At 27.4% G+C, this 21,383-nt stretch overlaps 2 protein-coding genes across 4 annotated transcripts in view; both read right to left on the bottom strand.

Annotated features, from left to right (window-relative positions):
* The window catches only part of LOC132943535 (transient receptor potential cation channel subfamily A member 1), a 45,598-nt gene extending 29,956 nt beyond the window's left edge, over positions 1–15,642 (bottom strand). For 2 of the 3 annotated variants that reach the window (XM_061012576.1, XM_061012577.1), the window contains exons 1-3: positions 15,411–15,642; positions 12,047–12,149; positions 966–1,145 (exon numbers count right to left, since the gene is read on the bottom strand). In XM_061012576.1, the coding sequence (XP_060868559.1) occupies positions 966–1,145; positions 12,047–12,145 (279 nt within the window). In that variant the 5' untranslated portion in view covers positions 12,146–12,149; positions 15,411–15,642. Of the gene's footprint in view, positions 1–965; positions 1,146–12,046; positions 12,355–15,410 lie in introns of those variants that run through there. The other variant, XM_061012575.1, reaches the window with a different exon arrangement.
* Positions 7,371–9,215, bottom strand: LOC132943799 (putative nuclease HARBI1). Its single transcript, XM_061012904.1, has 2 exons — positions 8,841–9,215; positions 7,371–8,014 (listed from the first exon to the last, which is right to left on the bottom strand). Exons 1-2 carry the CDS (start codon positions 9,134–9,136, stop codon positions 7,501–7,503), a joined length of 810 nt encoding a protein of 269 aa, XP_060868887.1. The 5' UTR covers positions 9,137–9,215; the 3' UTR covers positions 7,371–7,500.
* Positions 15,643–21,383: the final 5,741 nt, after the last annotated feature.

The following is a 21,383-nucleotide window of genomic DNA, read 5'->3' as shown; positions in this document are numbered from 1 at the left end:
TAACAAAAATGCAGAATTGTATTCATACGTCCAAAACAGCTAACTAACATCAAAATCTCATGTTTTATACAACCTGTATTATAATAATAAACCAGTAGGTATAATAGTATAACATATCAAATGGATATCAAAATCTGAAAGAAACAATATCATATACAGCTTCGAAAAGCTATGTAGGTACTCATTGTAGCGGAAAATATAGAAACAAATATTCGTCCTACCACAATACCCCATGAGTGCTCATTATAATATATCACTGTAGTATAGTTTCAATATTAAAAGCAATTGTACACACTACACGAGTACACAGTAGAAATGTATTCCAGCACTATAAATATCAGTGATTTTCTTGGTATAAGTATAATTAAAAACTGAGAAAATGAATAAATATTTCCATATATTCACTTTTGGGATATATTGTTACAAAGCTATTTCTTAAATAAAAAAAACGTCAGTTTAATTTGTTTTATTTTATACGTTACTATTTTCCAAAAAAAAAAAAAGAAATTATTTAATAATATAAATGTACTTGAAAAAGAATTAACGTTTTAAATAACAAAATAAATGCGTATATCTACCTATAGGTACCTACCTATTTTATTTATCCGTAAGTATTTTTTAATTCAACACTCAACTTTATATTTTATATCACGTTAATAGGTATAACATATTTTATTATTAATTTTCTTACTGTCCAAACATCCAAAACATCAACAAAATTTGCAATAGAATTTTAAAAATCTATATTGGTCTTAATTACGTATATTAATTATTATTTATATACATTATACAAAATCAAAATATATTATACATGGGTAGATAATTTCTTATCATGCGAGCATTACATTTAATACTGCTTACCAATTAGGTTTTGTATATTTTTTTTATTAACAGTTATTATTATTAAGCACTTTATTTTATTTTATTATAATTAATAATTACATATATAATATTATATTACTTACTCTCAAAATTCTGTAAGGGCTATCCGTCAACAAACATACGTCCCCGTCAACGGTAGAACTCTGACGAAAAATAAGTGGTGTGAGGCAAAGTTTTTCACTTGACGACAACATACGGCCTGTACCGCCAACTTTACTCCCGTGTATTCTTCTCATTTGAATCAGCTGCCACAAACGATGCTTCTATACAACAAAAATGGAAAACACGGCTTAAAAAGAATGTAAACCATGAATAAAATATCGTTTTGGAACAACCAACCCATAACGTGACATAGGCTTATTATAAAACAACCCTATAATACCTATACGTTATAGGTTTAACCCTTTTTCGAAAACTTGATAGTTTGTAAAATGTTGTGTGTCAATATGATATTACTTATTAAAAAACAGAAGATATAAACGATATTACGTTTATTTTTAATGTATCCGTCATTTGACAACAAAAAATGTAAATAGCTCAAATACATTGACTTCAAACGATTGGATTATTGTATACGTTAAATATTATTAGTATGCGTATTCAATTTAATATTAATTTGAATGTCATATTTGGTTTTGATGACACAAACTATAAGGTAAAACGATAAAAAAAAACGAAAATATTTACATTTATTATTTTAATATTTTATTATTTTACTCAATTTAAATAGATTTTTCTAATATAGGAGGTAGGTAGGAGGTAGGTACTCGTAAATGATGCACTATAATTTAGTTCAAATGTATTTAAAATTTTTAACACAAGTAGTACGGTACATATTTTTAATAATAATAGACGTGGGAAATATGTTATTTTTTCTTCGAAAATAAAAGTTGAAGCAGCAAATGTGATGACTACCTACAAAATGTATCATAAAAATAATTATTGAAGAAATGTTAAAAAATTGATTGTCGCATTAAAATTGTCAGTACTTTACGAGTTAATAAAAACCAACTAAGATTAAACAGTAAATTAATATGGGTTGAATTTTCCAAGTTGATTACAAATAATAATAGTTATATTGACATTAAATTATTAACCTATAATGAGAAATTTTCATAACTTTAAATTAAATTTAGGTAAAACACAAGAAAAGGACTTTCACTTACAAGACAGGGATTCATTTTGATTTTTTAGTTATAAATTAATTATGTAGTTTTTTCTGAAGAGACTTCAAATATTTGAATAAAACATGCGTATCATATTTATGTCTGTTTGGATATTTTATCGAAACATTTGAATAAAATAATATGTGCCTACTATATTCAATACAATTTTTAACATTCCGGAATGTTGGCTTGCACACATTTTTTTACGATAACTTAAAATTTAAAAATTATAGGTAAGGGCGCGAAGCTGCACTGTAGCAAACTGATGTCAGATCAGAATATTTTGTTTCAAATATTTACGATGATAATATTATTGATATCAAAATTATTTGTGTGTGACATATTAATAAGTATTTTTATCTTATATCGTTTTCAAAACTCTTCGTAGTAGGTACAAAAAATCCATGTACCTATTTCATCACAAAAAAATTCAAAATTAAACTTATAAAAAGGGTTTGTATACTTTCACCTTTCAAAATATAAAAAACCTTGCTATAGTGGTTCTGCATTATACTTTGATAATACAACATGTATATTGTATATAAGTACAACATATTAAACGTCAGAAAAATTGTTTAGTGTACCTACATATATTAAACGGGAATCTTATAGTAAAATATTTGAAAACATTCCTGATTTCCAACATTATTCTGAATTGAAACGTTTAATGTATTTATAAGTAATATATAAATAATAATTGAATGCGTAAATATGCAATTTTTACACATTATTTAGATTAACTATATATTATATTGAAAAATGCCAAACATTTCTTGTATTAATAGTATTTAAAAATTAATAATTATACCATATACTGAAGTATACTGAAGTATATGGTATAATTATTAATTTTTAAATACTATTAATACAAGAAATGTTTGGCATTTTTCAGAAATATACTAGACAAATAATTTGTTTTGACTATATAATATATATTATGACGTAATTAAAAATCTATAGTCAGAAAGTGCCGATAATTTCTGAATACAAATCATTATAAATCCAGTAGCGCAACAAAAAATCTTTAACTGAGTAATGAATGTATAATGTATCTTATCGTAAAAAAAATTAATAATTTTATAAGAATAACCGGACGTGATTATTTCAAAATAGTTGTATTCAATTTTAATAATAATAATAAAACAACAACGCATATTTATTTGAAATATAATCAATATGTTTTTTACTTAAATTAATTAATGATTTTATTCAGAACTTGCATGTCCTAAATCAGAATGACATAATATTATGAATCACTCGTGGGAAATCACGATTTAAACCACTTATTTAAATGAGGATTTTTAGGCACTTAAAAGTATATTAGAAAATAATATATAAATTAATCTTAAATTAGAATTTTTTATTTTACAATCTTATTTTTGCTGTAAGTAATTTGTTTTTTTCATAAGTAGTACGGTTTGTTAAACTAATTTTTATCAAAAACCTCAAGTCACATATTATATTGTTAATTATTATTATATATTATTATATCATACATTATTGTTATTAAATCATAACAAATCAATACCATAGAAACGGTGTGAATATAAGTTCATGATATAAATACAATAAAATACCTAGCTTAAAATTATTCTAATTATTTTAAAAATATCCAATTTGATATCCAATTTTATCAAAATTATAACTTCAAAATAAATATCTATAAAAATTAAATTGTGACTATGAATTTGTGTAATTTTTAAATTGCTTTAAATACCTTGTGTCTTGTGACGAACCTGTATTATATATTCAAGCGTTCTGAAGAAGAATTACACTTATTGTCATCAACTTTTATTGAAAAACTAAAAATTTAAATTCCCAAAAATAGCAAAAATATCAAAAAATGATATTATAAATATTAAACGAAAATGTTTAGTACCTATCGATATACTTATTTATATTTGAGTTACAACAAGAAAAACAAAATTTTGCATAAGCTTTCAGCTTTTGAAAGGGACGTAGGTAATAATCTTTAAACTCTCGTTGGTTTTAATGTCTACATGTATTGTATAGGTACTATGTTCATGATTTTTCTCTAAATAACTAAATAAATAAAAATAATTGTATGCTCAAAAACTAGTTTTACATACATTTTTCCAATTTTTTTTTTATTTTAGTTTTTATGACTATTTTAAAAAGTACAACATTTTATTCATGGGTATTTAATACTTTTAAAGTAAGTACCTATATCAAATGAATTGTTTTCGTAAAAAAGTAATTCAACCTACTGTTTTACTAATGGTAAAATTAATTAATTTAGATAATATCATAAAATAAACTTATAGTAAATAGTAATATACCTACTAGACAGACGTGGTCTTTGCTCAGAATCGTTTTTCGTTTACAATGATTTTAAATCGTTGAATTCAAATTTAACACATCGATTACAGTGACTTACTCGATACTTAATGTCTAATTTCTAATTCCTCTCGAAATCTATAAATTACTCAAAAGATTTCATCAGTAGTTGAGTAGTATATAAATTATATAATATACAGCCATATAAGTACCTACTACTTACCAATGGCGTAATTTGTTCATGTCGGAGGGGGGGGGGATAAGGGTGATTGAAACATTTACCCCACCACAAAAAAAAAATTTTGGTTTATATCATAACTCATAATCACCTCTCAGTATCTACAACCAATGTGATTTGTAATCTGTATAATGTAAGTACCTACATAATTATTATATGTATAAAATATAAATGCGTCATAAGTAATTACATACTTTTAATAAATATATGTATAGATTCGTGAAATAATCTGCATAGGCATAAAGTACTCAAGACAACCTCAAAAGGTTATAACTTTGAAACTTAAGTCTGACAAATTCTGATTGCATCATATTGTTCTTAAGTCTTAAACTCATAATTCGGTGAAATGTTATCAAAAAAATTTTTAAAAAAATCACTTGGGAGCTAAACTGCATTGTTATACCGTATTTGAATATATTTGTCAATAGCGATTAGTGTTTATTACGAAGTAATATATCTCAGGTATGTATTACAGCTAGCATATAAAGTAGTCGGGTTTTTATGTATTATTTCTATGAAATATACTATAGTACCTAGTTATAATATAATATATAATTAATAATATTAATAGTTAACAAAGTACTTAAATATGGTTTTCCAGTTTTAAAAAATAATCACGGGGGAGGGATACGACACCCAAATCCCCCCCTGCCACGTAATTTTGACACTTCTACTTACTCTGAACAACATAAAACTTTTTTTCTGCTAAAAATCTTAACTGGGACTAATGATGAACAACTATCTTGTGCTAAATGTATTATGGTAGGATTTTATAATATAGTTGGTAGTTATATATTTAACTCATGCGAAAAATACATAAATATAGAGACGTGACTATCTAAAATAATTACTTAAAAATCATCGTTTTTGACAGTTTTTGGTATTCCCGGGGGCCGGGATTGATTTTGGGAATTTCCGCAGTGCCAACACTGTAACCATGTAATCGTTTTTAATCGTATTCCTTTTGCTTAAAGGAACGCAAAACACAAAAAAAAGTTTTTTTAATTTGAAAGAATGTTCAATTCTAAGAATAATGGTATAGATTTTACGTTTCTACTCACATTATTCGATAAGTTATGAGCAATTGAAAAAAGACGCGAGACATAATTGGTCCCGTGGCTCATCGTAATTGCTTATCTTATACGTGTAAAAGTTCCTCGCTTCACACAACGATTTACCAACCTAAAAATTTTTGTTTGAAATTTAATTTACATATAAATATGTAATTTTATGTGTTTAAGACGATACAAGTATCAGAAATTCAATATAACGTTGTATAGTTTTTAAATATTAAAAATCTTAAAAGAGATATATTTTTATTTTTATTTTATATTTGAATGGCCATGACGTGCCGTTTAACAAAAATATCACTTTAAAGATTTATTAATATTTAAAAAATTAAACATTATATTGAATTGCTGATACTTGTATCGTCTTAAACACATAAAATTACACATTTATATGTAAACTAAATTTCAAAAATAAAATTTTCAGATTGGTAAATTGTTGTGTAAAGCGAGGAACTTTCATACGTTTAAGATAGGCAATTACGATGAGCCGTGCCTAATGACGTCACGCGGCTATTCTACATTTTTTATAATATATCTTAAAGTAATCATTTTTTTTTTAAGCGTATTTTCACCAAATCATTAACCATAGCTACAATAATTTACATTTAAAAAAAATTAAAGAACATTTTTTTGTGTTGTGTGCTCCTTTAAAGCAAAATTTAATAATTCTGATTGTACACTTTTCATAAATACCTTAGGCCGGCCGCACACCAAAAGAGCAAAACTGCGTTAAGCAGCGTTAGTCAGCCTAACACGGTTTTGTTAAAAATAGAACAGTGGAAATTGCGTTGCATACACACACTGATAAGACATAGTCAAAACAAAACGTTTTTGCTTTAAACACAATTAGTCATGAGTCATGACTATTACCATCTGAAGTGTATCCATTTTTCATCAGTCACGCTAAGACACGAACGAAAAATTGTTAATATAAAATACAATTTTATAAAATATTTAAATTTAAATAATTATACATAAATTGGATTGTAATTTTAAAAAACAATGGCTTGTGATAGGGAACTATTGGTAAGTCTAGTGGAAAAAAGACCATCAATATTTGACTACAATGACAAACATCATAGCAACAGAGTGGTTCAGGATAAATTATGGGAAGAAATTAGTTTGGAAATGAACTGTGACGGTAATTATATCAAATAAATTATGTTATATATTATATTGTATTATATATTATTTTAATATTATTATTCCATATGGTTTATTTATTGCATAGTGTAGTGATAATATGATAATATGATATTTTATTTACCTATTATTATTATTATTATATATAGGACGGACCTAGGTACATGATTTTATTATATTATAAAAAAAATAATACTTATTAAATATAAATAAACAATTAAATAATATAATTTAATTTAGTTTATAATTAATAATATTAATAGGCAAATATAATATAGTTCTAATAATTATAGGTGAATATATTATGATTATACAATATATACATTTTGCCAAGAAACTGATCCAATTTCTGAATTAAAATATTGCATAAATTGTTCACGTATATTAATTGCTTCTCTTGTTGGTCTGTGGTTTGTAGGTCTATTGACTTCTTGATATGGTAGTGAACTTGTTGTTTCTATTTCATTTTGAATATCGATTTGAATAATATCACTTTCTTTGTCAATAATTAAATTATGAAGTACACATGCAGCCTGTGTAATAATTGTAGCTCTATCAGGCTGCACCAACATTTTATTCTCAAATACATTAAACCGTTTTGTTAATATGCCGAAAGCACACTCCACAATTCTCCTCGCTCGTGATTGCCGGTAGTTATAAATTCGCTTTAAATTTGTAAGTGGTCTACGTGCAAATGGTTTCATTAAATTGGTTTTAAAGGATACGCTTCGTCCGCGACAAAAACAAATGGAAATTCATACTCTAAATCTTTATTTATTTTTCTTGGCTGAGGTAAAAGCAATTTATTAGCTTCTAGTAATTTTCCAAAATTTGATTCCTTAAGAACACCTCCATCACTATTACGACCAAAATCCCCAACATCAATAAATATAAATTTAGTATTAGCATCAACTACTGCTTGTAAAACTATAGAATGGTGTCCTTTGTAGTTAAAAAATCCGGATCCTGAATTGGGTGGACATTGAATGGCTATATGCTTACCATCGATGGCGCCGACACAATTTGGAAAATCCCAACATTTTTCAAATCCATTTGCAATCTTTAACCAATCTTCAGTAGTTGGCAAAGGCATAAATTGTGGTGATAGGAGTTTCCATATTGCTTTACACGTTTCATTAACAATTTTACCTGCTGTAGTAGCTCCTACTCGCAGATTATAATGCAAGCGTTGAAAACGTTCTCCAGAGGACAAAAAACTAAAAAGAAAATTGTATTTGTTTTAGTATCAATATGTAAAAGTAAGTGGACAAGTCTACGAAATTCATTTGCAAGAGAACTTCGGGAGCTTAAAAATAAAAAATCAGGATCTGCTAGTTCAAAAAAAAGAAAGTGGTATTTATTTGAAAGCATGAGTTTTTTGACGGACTTCATGTTACAACACAAAAAAATGGCTAGTAATATAAGTGACATATACGTAGAAGAAACAAAAGAAAACAGAGAATCAGATGAAGAACAGAATGTAACACAAGTAGAAGAAAACACAACAGTAGAAAAAAGTATAATTACAGAAAGTGAACCAGACTTCAGACAACCAGTGTTTAAAAAACCAAAGAAAAAAGAGTACAAGACTGCGAGTGAAAAAGTAGCTGAACCTATGATCGAATTTTTAAAGTCTAGGACAAATAAGCCAACACATTTTGAAGATCCCCCAGAATTATTATTTTTTAAGAGCTTAATTCCTGATTATAATAAGCTCAACGAAAAAAATCAACGTCGGTTTAAAAATGATATGTTAACAACCTTAAACAATTATCTCGATGAACAAGATCAATAAACCCAGAGAGTATCGTTGCAAAATAACATTAATCCATATCCATATACTGCAAGACAAATTTGTGAACAGAATGTCAATGCATTTTATCAAGATTTTGCTTCAGACGTATCTTCACCTTCACTAGGGAACAGTAATAATTCATTCTAATAATCATATGTATCAATACATTCCAATAATATTATATGTATATCATGTACGCATTTTTTATAAATATTTCAATTATTAATACAAAAAATGTTATTTTTTACCTTAATGTAAGCAACAGTCTTTCTTCAGGAGAAATACTTTTCCTAAAATGAGTATCCTGTTTTCTAATTTCTTCTTGTATTTGTTGTAAAATAAAGTCAAACGTATCAATATTAACACGTGTGTAATTTTTAAATTTACTTTCATCAGCACGTAATTCACATAATAAAGAAAATATCACATTATGAGTTATACGTTTCTGATTTAATGGATGAACCCATAATTTTTTTGTCTGTTTTTTCTCTAACTCTTGTAGAGTGTACCACAGACAAACTGCAACCTCTTCGTCAGATGACATTTTGGTAACTGTTTGTGTATTTTTTTATGTTTGTCTAGTCTTGTCTTGCCTTGACTTGACTAACTGATATGCGCATATACAAAACAAATTGTTTTTAGTTCGCAGTTTTGCTCTTTTGGCGTGCGGCCGGCCTTAGTTATTTTTTCAAGTTTTGAACTTGGGCTACTTAGCACTAACATGTATAAAGCGTTTACAGGCAATTCCATTTTTGTAACTATGCTTATCAAAATATGTAGGTATCAATTTGATCAAAATGTTAATTCTTAATATACCTGTTAGATTATTTCTATAAACCTTCTCTTCATACTTTTAGCATGATTAAACAATTTACTAAGTGGAATTAAATGAATCAATAAATGCATTGTTTTTGATTAATTTGGTCGACTATATGCCAAATAACTATATGCCAAATGACTATTATGCCAAATGCCGATCCACCACGATTTAATGCTTTCTGCTCAACTCTTGAAAAACCCAATTGAAACTAAATAATATCTATAGCAATAGAGTAGGTAGGTAGGTATAATATTTACAATAATATTGTATTAAATTTCCGAAAAATAATAAAAATCAATGAAAAATTCGCAGAACTAAAACACCCGTGGTATAGCCGTTAATCGTTATCATTTAAATCAACGGAAATACAATTTTAAAAAATAAATACTAATACAAATTTAATGAATCTGAAAGGGTCGGAAGCGTGCAGTGTTATACGCCGGGACACCAATTTGCTTCGTGCGCATCAGTGCATCACTAACACCTAGAAGGCTAGAAGTTAAAATAATTTAAGAACAGCTGGATGTGTTGTGGTGTAGTAGATCGAACATCAGTGGTCGTGATCGCTAAGCAAATACTGACAAGCTACTTAGCCACGTGATGCGTGTTGTGTGAAAATTTATAATTGTGTTTGAATATGTAAATTGCATTATTGCGTGCACGTGTATTCTTAAAAAATTAAAAACTGATCCGTAACAACGGTTGTTGTATAAATGGACAATGGTAAAAGGTACAAGATAAATATAATTCACAGCAACACAAAAATAAAAATAAAATTAATTCATCTGCACTCTGCAGCAATTATAGTTATTGAGCATTAGCTAACGTGACAATATTATGATAATTAAACTGACCCAGCTCACCAAACAGATTAAATATGAATATAAATGCTAAAAAGTAAAAATCAATAGCCCTTATTTAGGTTCAACAGTATAAAAGGTGGATAAGTGGATGTCGCTCTGCTGTACAGTAGGTTACAAGTGGGTCACTGTAATGGATGGTATTAAATTTGAATTCAATGATATAATATCATTGTATAAGAAAAACGATTCTGAGCGAAAACGGTCAGTCAGCCTATGATATTACCAAGTATATTTGATGATATTATTGTGAATAAAGTAATTTATATATAACCTATTTACGTGGAGCTTTGTTTTAAATTTTCAATCCTTAGCCATAAAAGTTAAACATTTTATACAATTTTAACTACAAAATAATTAATAAATTATAAATTTGATAAATGTTGTCAAAATTGGAACTTTAAATGCTTATAAAAAAAAAAAATTGTGCCTATGTATTTTTAATATTTTTCAACTGCTATTAGAACGTTATATCAGGAGCCTTATATTAAATATTCATGCTTTTTTACCCAACAAATAAAATTTTATTGATATTTATAGAAAAAAAACTAAAAAAATTAAAAACTGACAATGTCCGTAAACAGCTCAAATAGAGTCAAAATATTTTCAAAATTTTATGGTGTATAGAAAATGCTAATATAAACATTCAGTGAAATTTTCAAGTATCTACAGTCATTCGTTTTTTAATTACAATAAAATAAGAAAATTGTTACATGAGAAATCGAGTGAATATCAAATGTTGTAAAAATATAAATTTCATACGCTCATAAAAATTTAATCTAAGTTTCCTGTAGACATTTTTTTTTTTTGATAAAGGTAGACAATATATGAGTAATCTTATATTACATTTTCAAATCTTAGATTTGAAAAGAAAAATTTGTATGAATTCTCAACTCAAAATAATTTGCTAATTTTCGTGATTTTTCAGTATTTTGTCAAAATTTTAACTTTAAATGCTTATAAATAAAAACTGTAACTAAGGATTTTTAATTTTTTTCATCTGTCTTTGAAACAATAACCTAGGAGCCTTCTATTAAATTTTTAAGCTTCTTTACTCAACAGATAAAATTTTATTGATATTTATAGAAAAATAAACTAAAAAAATTGAAAACTGACAATGTCCGAAAACAGCTCAAAAAGAGTCAAAATATTTTCAACATTTTATGGTGTATAGAAAATGCTAATATAAACATTCAGTCAAAATTTCATGTCCCTACGGTCATTTGTTTTAGAGTTACACCAAAAACCAAAATCGATTTTCTCGAAAACAGATTTTGCGTAAAAATTCCCGTTTTCCTTAATTTTTCTTTTGTTTTTCACGTCGTTTTTGAAAACTACTGGGAAATTTTTACTTTTGATCCCCCAAAGTACCAACTAGATTCACTTTCCTATCAGAAAAGTTTTTTAATTATTATTGATTTACCATTAAAATCGTGTAACTTATAAGTTATACCTCATATTTATAAATCATTATATCAGTGAATTACGAATGTGTTCTGAATTTTTTTTTAATTAGAATCTATATAATATGTGTGTGTGTATTATCTATACTTAAAATAAATATATATATTATCAAATTGCAATTGAGTTTTTAAAATTTAATTTGAACTAGAATTTTTAATTTAAATCTAAATCTTTAGATAGAATAAAATATTACAAATATTACTACTAAATATTATTACAATATTACATATTAAACTATTCACACATGTTTTTAGCGTTGTTAAAATATAGATTTAAAGCACTTATATTAAAATAATGTTTATAATTTTACCCCAGGTATAGTATCGTCATTTCGTTGAACGTTCTTGCTACCGCCAATTACCCATGACATCCACCTGATACCACCATCTCTAGTCGGTTCTTCTTTCATAGTGCTATATATAGGAACAAATGTACGATTATCACTTTGGTTGTGGTTCTGGCGAGTGGAATATTTTTATGTGGTGACCAATAATAGTTGGTGAATTTAAGTTGTTCTAGAATATTATGATAATAATTAAAACTTATACTTTAAAAAAAATTATATTTCTATGTATTTGGCATAATTGTAATTCAATTATTAATTGTATAATGTGTACACGAATTTAAAAAAAAAATTACTTTCTACTCTTAAACCGTCACATGAACACAAGAACTCGAAAGATGAACAAAGGTGGTGAACATGCAAACAGAGATCAAGAAACAACACTACTGTATACTGAAGCGGTATAAAAACGCGTTTTAGAAAATTGCTTCACCCTCAATATTACCACAATCGATTCTATGAGCATTTTTAGGCGTTCCTTGTTTTTCGTAGAATAATTGCAGTTACAAATACAATACACACGCACAAGTTTATAGTAGATGCGTATCTATACACACACAAATATACACATTAAAACTAATATAGCGAATAATAAAAATAATATATATATATATATACATTATACATACACGTTATAGACTATAGTGTTATGTACACGCATAAATGCAACAATTGTCCATTGATAATAATGATTAGAGTCTACATAACATATGAACCTATTTGCATGTATACGTTGAACGATAACAACGTATTTTTTTATACAATATACATATTATGTTAAGTATATAGGTATATTACACCATTAAAATTAAAGTATAGGTACCTACTGGCTACTTCCTACCAATCTAATAACAAAGTACCTAAATGGTTATATCATATTATATAATATTTATATGAATAGTAATTATTTGCATGGTAATAATTTGTAAAACAATACAAGTATTATCTACTTATATTTTATAAACTAATGCTTATTTTATGGTTTTAATTGTTTTTATACGATACACTCACAGCCATAGACGTGATGTGCAAAGAGAGGTAGGTACTTAGTGTTCCTGGGTACCTCCTGACATTTTGCAATAATTATTGAGGCCTTGAAAGTAAGGCCTCTGCCAAAGGACTATTGTTTTTTTAATTTTATTTGAATTTCTACATAAAATCAAAAATTTTCTAAAATATGTCATACAAAAATAAACAAAATATTACTTTGCGTTATTACATAATGTAACATAAGAACGCAACATTTTTTTACATTTGCGTGTATAAACCATAATTTATAATATAAGTACGTACTATGACTGAAAACCGTTTGAAATCATTAAGTCTAATTATAGGTAGGTATACAGAACAATAAATGGCTTCAAATGTTGATACAGAATTAATAATAAAATAATTCGATAATTTAAGTAATATATTATTATGTACCTATACATTTTTATCGCGTATTGTGATTATTATTTTTATTATTATACATAAATATAATAATATTATACATAGTACAAAAAGAAAAGAAATTATGCATGCATGTATATTATATTAATTATACATGCATACATTTTAGTTTATGAACGTTACTAATTGTCTTGGTAGGAGAGCTATCAAATAAAAAAGGGGGCCCAAAACTACTGTAAGCACCATATTATAAAGTTCTCACAATTATGTCAACAATATAAAATAAAATCATTTGAAATATTATACAATGTAGGTACCTACTTACTTGTATTAACAAAGTAATACAAAATTCATAAATCTAACAAAATTTGCCATAAATCAAATTTAAAAAACCTTCAGTTAGACAAATGAATTTTTAAATAACTCATTACATAGTCATTATACTAAACATTAAAGTAATATGTTTATAGGTCAGATTTTAGAAATATAGGATAATATATGAATTGGCTTAAGCCAATTGTAATGATTTTCGAATATATTTTATCTTTATAATATTTAAATAAATTATCAGTAAGAATTTCCACTTTAATAGTTTAATATATTATATATTATGTATTTTTTTAAATATTATAATTTAATAGGTAATCGAAATTGATTTTATAAAAAAAATTATTGTGCTGTATAAAAGGTATTGTATTAGGTATGGTTTTTGTTTTTGAAACTATTCAATATATGAAAACACTTACATCAATTAAGTTGAAAAATACATTAAAAAATGTACTTTATAAAGTTCTAGCTAGATAAAATTTCTTATATAAAATGATTATGTTGCATAATATTATATACATAACTATAATATCTACATAAAAGTTATGGAGCAATATTTTTTCATAAAAGAATTATCATAATTCATAATATAGAAATATCACCAATAAAAAAAAAAACAGTGGCAACTGGCAAGTGTAGGTAACTACTTACAGTAGAGATCGAGACTCAAGACGTGAGGTACCTCGTCATTGATTAGTTCACTGTAATAGATGTGTTAAATTTTAATTTATGAGATGGCTATCACATTTTATCATATATTTATATATAAATAATATATAATTTAAAATATGTTAATAAATGGAGTTCTATATGTTGAAAAAAAAAATTTTTGAAAATGTATATTATTTTCGAATTTAGGCGCAGGAAACACCTGTTGATGGCCATCATTTCCATACACATTTCACATATTTTTGAATTATGCGGCGGAAGGATTTCTAATCAAATTTCAAAACTAAACTAGAAAGTTCACTGCACCGGTAAGTTACATTTTAGAAAAAAAGAATCGAAAATGCTGTTAAAAATTGCTCAAAAAAAAAGATGGAAATTCGTGTTTTAACGCCATTTGCGTTACCTGCATAGATTTTAAAGAATATAAGGAGCGTATTGATGTTTTCCAAATTAGGCTTGACCAATCATATAAATGGCAATCTAGAAAATGAAAAAATAAGCTGGTAAATGGGTGTTGCTCTGCTGTACAGTCGGTTACAAGTGAGTCACAGTGAACAATGGATGATGTTAAATACTAACTATTTTTATTTTTGCTTTGGTTTAAACTTTAAAGTCCATGTAATTTTGTGATTTAGTTTTTAATTGATATAATAATATAAATTAAAATATCAATAATTTCCCATAGGCCATATAGTAGGTGATAGAAATTCCTTCCGTGGCACACGCATTATTTGGCACCCAACACGGATATTCGAATAAAAGTAATTAACTCGGTGATTATTGATCGGATAATGAATAAAGATTTTATCATTGCGATCTTACTTATGCATAGTTACCATGGTTGACCAATTTGCTATTCACAATAATTGTAAGGATTACGAGTATTTAATGAGCACAGTATTAAGGTTTAGATTTCCTACCTAGGTGGCTAAATTGCACTTACTGTAAGTCTGTAGCTCATCGTCGTGTCCCCAATTCACCGCAGGTCGATTGCCTACCTGATATACTGCTTCCATATTGTTCGCGATCCGACGTACTCGGATTGTCTACCTATATAAGTGACTAAGTTGCACGTAAATCAATTTTCACTTGAGGTGTCTGACTTGCTAGAGACACTCAAACACAGTTTTCGACTTAACACTTTGTACAAACAATAAAGCACAGGATATACGAAGGCACAAAACACTCTATCAGGCCGTAGGAATACGGTCTATACATTTTTTAAATAAATACATATTTTTTTTAACTAATCTTTGGCATAGGCAGCGTAGACCAGCGCTGGGTGGGGACAGCTAGTATAATAATAAACATAAATATTTCAAGGCCCCCGCATGAATAATATTTTGAAAGTTTCAATACAAAATAACCAAATAATAAAATCATTACCTGTTCTTTGTTTAAATAAGTCGTAACTCGTAAATGGGTAATACACTAATACCTATCTATAATTTCGTCAAAATGTCAACTTTAAATGCATATAAAACAATGATTGTGCGATTTTGCCTTAAACTTTTTTAATTCCTGTATTAACAACTTATGAGGAACATTGTATTATATTTTAAAGATTTTTGACCGAGCGTACATTTTTTTATCGATAATTATACAAATAAATTTAAAAAATAAAAAATGTCAAACACTAAAAAAGCTCATAAAAAGTCAAACTATTTAAAAAATGATATCATGTAAGTATATAAAATACTGATACTAACGATCAGTAAAATGTCAAATAACTACCTATACCTATTATCTACGATTATGGTTTTTTGCAGAATTACAAAAAATAACAAAATTTATTTTATTGAAAACTTATTTTGCAACGTAATAACTGCCCATTTTCCCCCAATTTTTACTTTTGATTTCTCAAAGTATCAACTAGATTCACTCATTCACTAATCACTATTCTACCAGAAAAGATGTCAAAGTGGAAATTTGAAGCATTTTTAGCACTCTAAAATATGATTACATACAGAAAAAAAACACATCATTGTAAAATCAATACATTTATCGCTCCACTCTGAATTTGAATCTAAATCTATTAGAATAATATGTCTGTGGGTGAGATGCGGCCCGACTTGTCGTTTCCGGTGTTGGAGACCAGTGAATTCCGGCCCGATAATATTTTAGGTATAGGTTAGTTACGGCCCGAGTAATTATCATTACCTATGTACCTTACCTATATAATATATATATGCCTATTACCAAGGCTTAAATAACGAGTTAATTAACTTAATGTTTTAACTTAATTTTAACTTTTAATTCGTTAATGCCCAGCCTTGCCTATTACTTATGCACCTGGCAGATGCGGTGTTGGATATACATAGCGATAACCGAATAACGATAAACGAAATGTTCAACACGTATGGGAAATTGGGAAGTTATATTTTTGTATAATATGATAAAGATAATATTGATCGCTTTATCGTATTATCTGCCTTATAACTAAGATAATCGGATAATTTAAAATGGCAATATGAAAATTGTCAATGCGTATTCATTCCGAAATCAATCGTTGTTCGTATAAGTTTTTTTCGTGTGTATAATAGTTTATATAATATATTATACGTATTTTAATATAGTTCGTCATGGAATTTGTACATAGTGAAAAATCGAAGCCTCTTATTATCTACGAAGGCTACAAATTCCGTTTCCATAAGACACTACAAGATGATGTACAGCGGTGGCCTTGCTGTGTCAAAAATTGTAAGTGCTTTATTAAATTATCACCTTCTAATGTAATAGTTGAGAGTAACACAAATCACGAACACAGCGAACCTGACAAAAAAGCTCTAAATAGGCAAATAATGAGTAATTCTTTGAAAAGAAAAGGTTTGGTAGACATTTCTTGCAAACCGTCAAAACTTATTCGCTCGGAATTGAAACAAGGTGATATACCGACTTTGACTAACAATGATTTATCATTAATTCGACATAATTATTCATCGCGCCCGTCTATCTGTGCATCCCCCTCTGCCTAGCTGCATTGAAGAATTACATATGGAAATTAAAACCAACATTGGTGAACAGTTTTTATTTGTAAATGATAAAGAGAATTCGATAGTTGGTTTTTCTACGGCACAAAATATAAAAGTGCTATGTGACGTAAAGAAAATATACGTCGATGGGACGTTCAAAAGCTGTCCAAAAAACTTTACACAACTTTTTTTTTTTTTGACATTATACAATATTATTAGGTAATTTTTTTATTAATACATGAATACTTTTAATTTTTTGACATTATTATTATCATTATTGTATTATACCAATACTTTTATTTTTTATTATTTATAAGATACGTAATATTGTGATGTTTATATACTATATATATAGACATATAGTATATAATATATAGATTATTGTATGGCCGCAACTCGTACGTTATTTACGGATTGGGCCGCAACTCACCAACACCGAATAATATTATTGGGTATACCGCTACGTTCCCCAACCTTTTTAACGTCGTTACCCACCAAAAAGGATTGAAAATTCAAAACAATAGGTCCCACGTAAGTAGGTTATTCTGTAATCTAAAAATCTAAATAATATAAAAACGCAGTTTTCTTATTGTTATTATATTTTAAAATTTGGATGAAATTAGATATTTAAACGAAGAGGAACGATTTTAGTTTCGTCTTATATTTCAAAATTATTATTTGTGGATACTGACTACTGGAAACATCTCAAGACGTATATTATTGACATAAGTACCTTGGTAAAAAGAATAATAATTCAACTTACCGGCTACCGTATTAATCATAATAATATCAATTGTTATCAAAACAATATAAAATATTATCTTTAGCTGAAAATTCGTCTCATCAGAATTGTTTTTTGTATACAATGATATTATATCATTGAATTCAAATTTAACACCATCCATTACAGTGACCTACTTGTAACCTATTGTACTTACGCAGCAGAGCGACATCCACTTACCCGCTTTTTCACTTTTTAAGTTGGTTGTAGTTTTCAAATATATATTATACGATTATTAGTACCAGTAGGTATATGTGTATATATATATATACCTACACTAACTTATAATTAAAAAATAGTTAGGTTATCTATTTTATATGATAAAGTCTGTATAGATAAGTGAAAGTTACATATTTTCAATATTTAAAAACGCCATTTGCATGAAGTCTTACGTTTGATTATATTTTACCGAGATGAGATTGTTTAATAAACAAAAAGAAACCTATAAAATTCACAATTTATGTAGTGTATATAAGATACATGTACCACAAATAAATGACAGAATGAATATATGTATATGCTCCAAAATTACTCAACCAATAAAAATACCAATAAAAATAATTCTATATTATACTGAAAATTAAATACTATTCAAAATTCAATAATACATATATATTTCAGACATGTGCGTCAAAATATACCAATTAACTAAGAATAATGTTATGTTATAAATTTCAATAGTGAAAATTCTCCATCTTCAAAAATTATTATAAAATATAAATTGCAGAAAATGTTGTAGAATGAATGTCCCGCACATAAAAATCGGGAAATATTGGGTTCGATTCGCATTTTAATTTTTAGCCAAAATAATTTTATCGGACATGTATTTTAGCAGAATTATATATTAGCTGACAAATATTTCAGCCGGTTATATTTTAGCTGAAAAATATTTTGGCTGATAACTATTTCAACAGACTGTATTTTATTTGACCGTATATTTTAGGAGACAAATATTTCGGCCTATAATATTTGACCCGACAGCTAAAATACGTTTCAGCCAAAATACTTTTCGGATGAAATACTGTTGGCTTAATTATTTTCGGACTTTGTAGTTCGTATAGCCCCTCGAATAAATATTTCAATGTTAGATTTTTTACTTAGGTACCTATTTACTAGCGTAATATCATTGAAAATTATTTAATGTCTATAAAAGGCTATTGTAAATATTAGGTAAAATATCAAATTCATGTACTGCACAATTTCATATTATGATATCATTTTTTTTCATTTTTTTCATAACTATTTCTACAGTAGAAAATTGATCTGTGAGTACTATCTACCCTTATGACCTTATCTCCCCACCGTGGAATGTGTAGTATGCCTATATGGAAATTTTTAAGAAAAAGTTAAAAACAAATAGGTTTTTATATTTCATGTATGTAGCCAACGCCAATGCCTTGGCGGGTGCGTCGGTGGTAATTAAAGGTGAATTATAATGTTTTCCCTCTGACAACGGGGCATAGCTTCCGCCAAAAGTAAGTATACATTTTCCTTTTTCACCAAAACAGGCACGTAGCTAGGATTACACAATTGGGGTGGCCTATAATTATGGCCAACATTTACCTACCTCTCCCTCGCCACCACTAAAAATAATCGTATAATATCTAATAATATTAGGTTTTAGGTATACGACATGGGTAATATATGAAGGTCCACACACACTTCGAGTATCGAGTATTGGCCGAGTAAACATTTTAATACTAACCGGGTATCGAGTATTGGCCGAGTAAAAATTATAACACCAACCGGGTATCGAGTATAGGCCGAGTAGAAATGTAAATGCAAAATGGGTATTATAATACTATCAAAGTACCAAGTATCAACTATAAGATAAACATTAGACAGTATAAACACGAGATTTATTTTTGTAATTCGTAGAAGAAAAACATGATTTGTTTACAATCAACTGGCTATTATAAATCGGTTCAGTTATTCCAATATGTACCAAAATAAATTATAATTTATTACCTTAGAATTTTAGATTTTCCCCGTTATATTAATTGGTATGCATACATTTATAAATAGATTATCATTGTTTGCCATTAGATATGAGTCGAGTACAGTGGCGTATTTAGGGGGGCGACGGGGGGCAATTTCCCCGGGGTGCCAAATTCTGAGTCCTCAAAGGGGCGCCGTCGCTAGAGGTTATAACAAAAAAAAATTATTAATTTTTTAATTTTATTGGATTTTTTACGTGCGGCGCGCTCCAGTATAATATATTATCTATCTCAGTGCGGTGACTTATAAATATTTTAAACTTTTATCGATTGTGCCTTGTGGTAAAAACATGAAGCAACTATTATGAGCAAGTGCGGATTTAGACCTGCGAGTGCCCTGGGGCCTAACTTGATTGTGGGCCCCATTGGCCCCAATCACCATCAATGAAAAAAAAAATGCATTTCTCTCCTTATACCAGCTGTTTTAACACTAAAATATAATGTAATATTGCTGATTAGTGCACATCATAAATTTATAATTACTTACTAATAATATAACCATTGATTAAACATACATATATTTGAATGTATTTGATAATATTAGCAGAAATTGTACTTACCAGCGTTTATAGTGTATATTCTTTACTCTATGGTAGTATGGTACCTATACAGTTTCAATAATAAATAAATTTATTAGAAAAAATTTTAATAAGTTTTAAGTAATAACCAATTTCTTGTCAGGTGGAACTGCTGGGATTTGGGAGTCTTCCTACTTTACAATTGATGTTCCTACGTCAAATGTTATTTTATGTGATCACACTTAGGTAGGTACTCATTATACCTGTAGTATAGATTGTAAATATATTTTTAAATAATAAAAGTAGAATTTCTTCAAAAAATAATAACCAATATAAAATTACATAATCACAACAAAAATACTTCATCAAACTTCATATAAAAAATGGCTAAGTAAAAAAAAACAGATCATTAAGCACTATAAAGATGTAATATCATAAATAAATGCTAAGTAAATCGAATTAAAGTACACTTATTTTGTTTTAATAATTTATTTACTGAGCGAGAAATTATTTTGCGTAGAAATGCCCAATATAATATTTTAAATTATAATGAACTTCTAATGCTTTTTTTTATTTTGTTCACGTTATTTCGTGTGCTGTCATATTATATAAAGTATATAATTTCTCATCAAGTAAATAAATTATTGA

This window comes from Metopolophium dirhodum, chromosome 4 (genome assembly GCF_019925205.1).
Source record: "Metopolophium dirhodum isolate CAU chromosome 4, ASM1992520v1, whole genome shotgun sequence".
Classification (NCBI taxonomy): domain Eukaryota; kingdom Metazoa; phylum Arthropoda; class Insecta; order Hemiptera; family Aphididae; genus Metopolophium; species Metopolophium dirhodum.
This window is presented reverse-complemented; position numbering and strand designations above follow the sequence as displayed.

Excerpts from the sequence above, each read along its gene's own strand:
- LOC132943799 (XM_061012904.1), bottom strand. The coding sequence starts at position 9,136 with ATGTCATCTGACGAAGAGGTTGCAGTTTGTCTGTGGTACACTCTACAA. Across the intron at positions 8,015-8,840 it reads AGACTGTTGCTTACATTAAG|TTTTTTGTCCTCTGGAGAAC; the intron begins GTAAAAAATAAC and ends TTTTCTTTTTAG.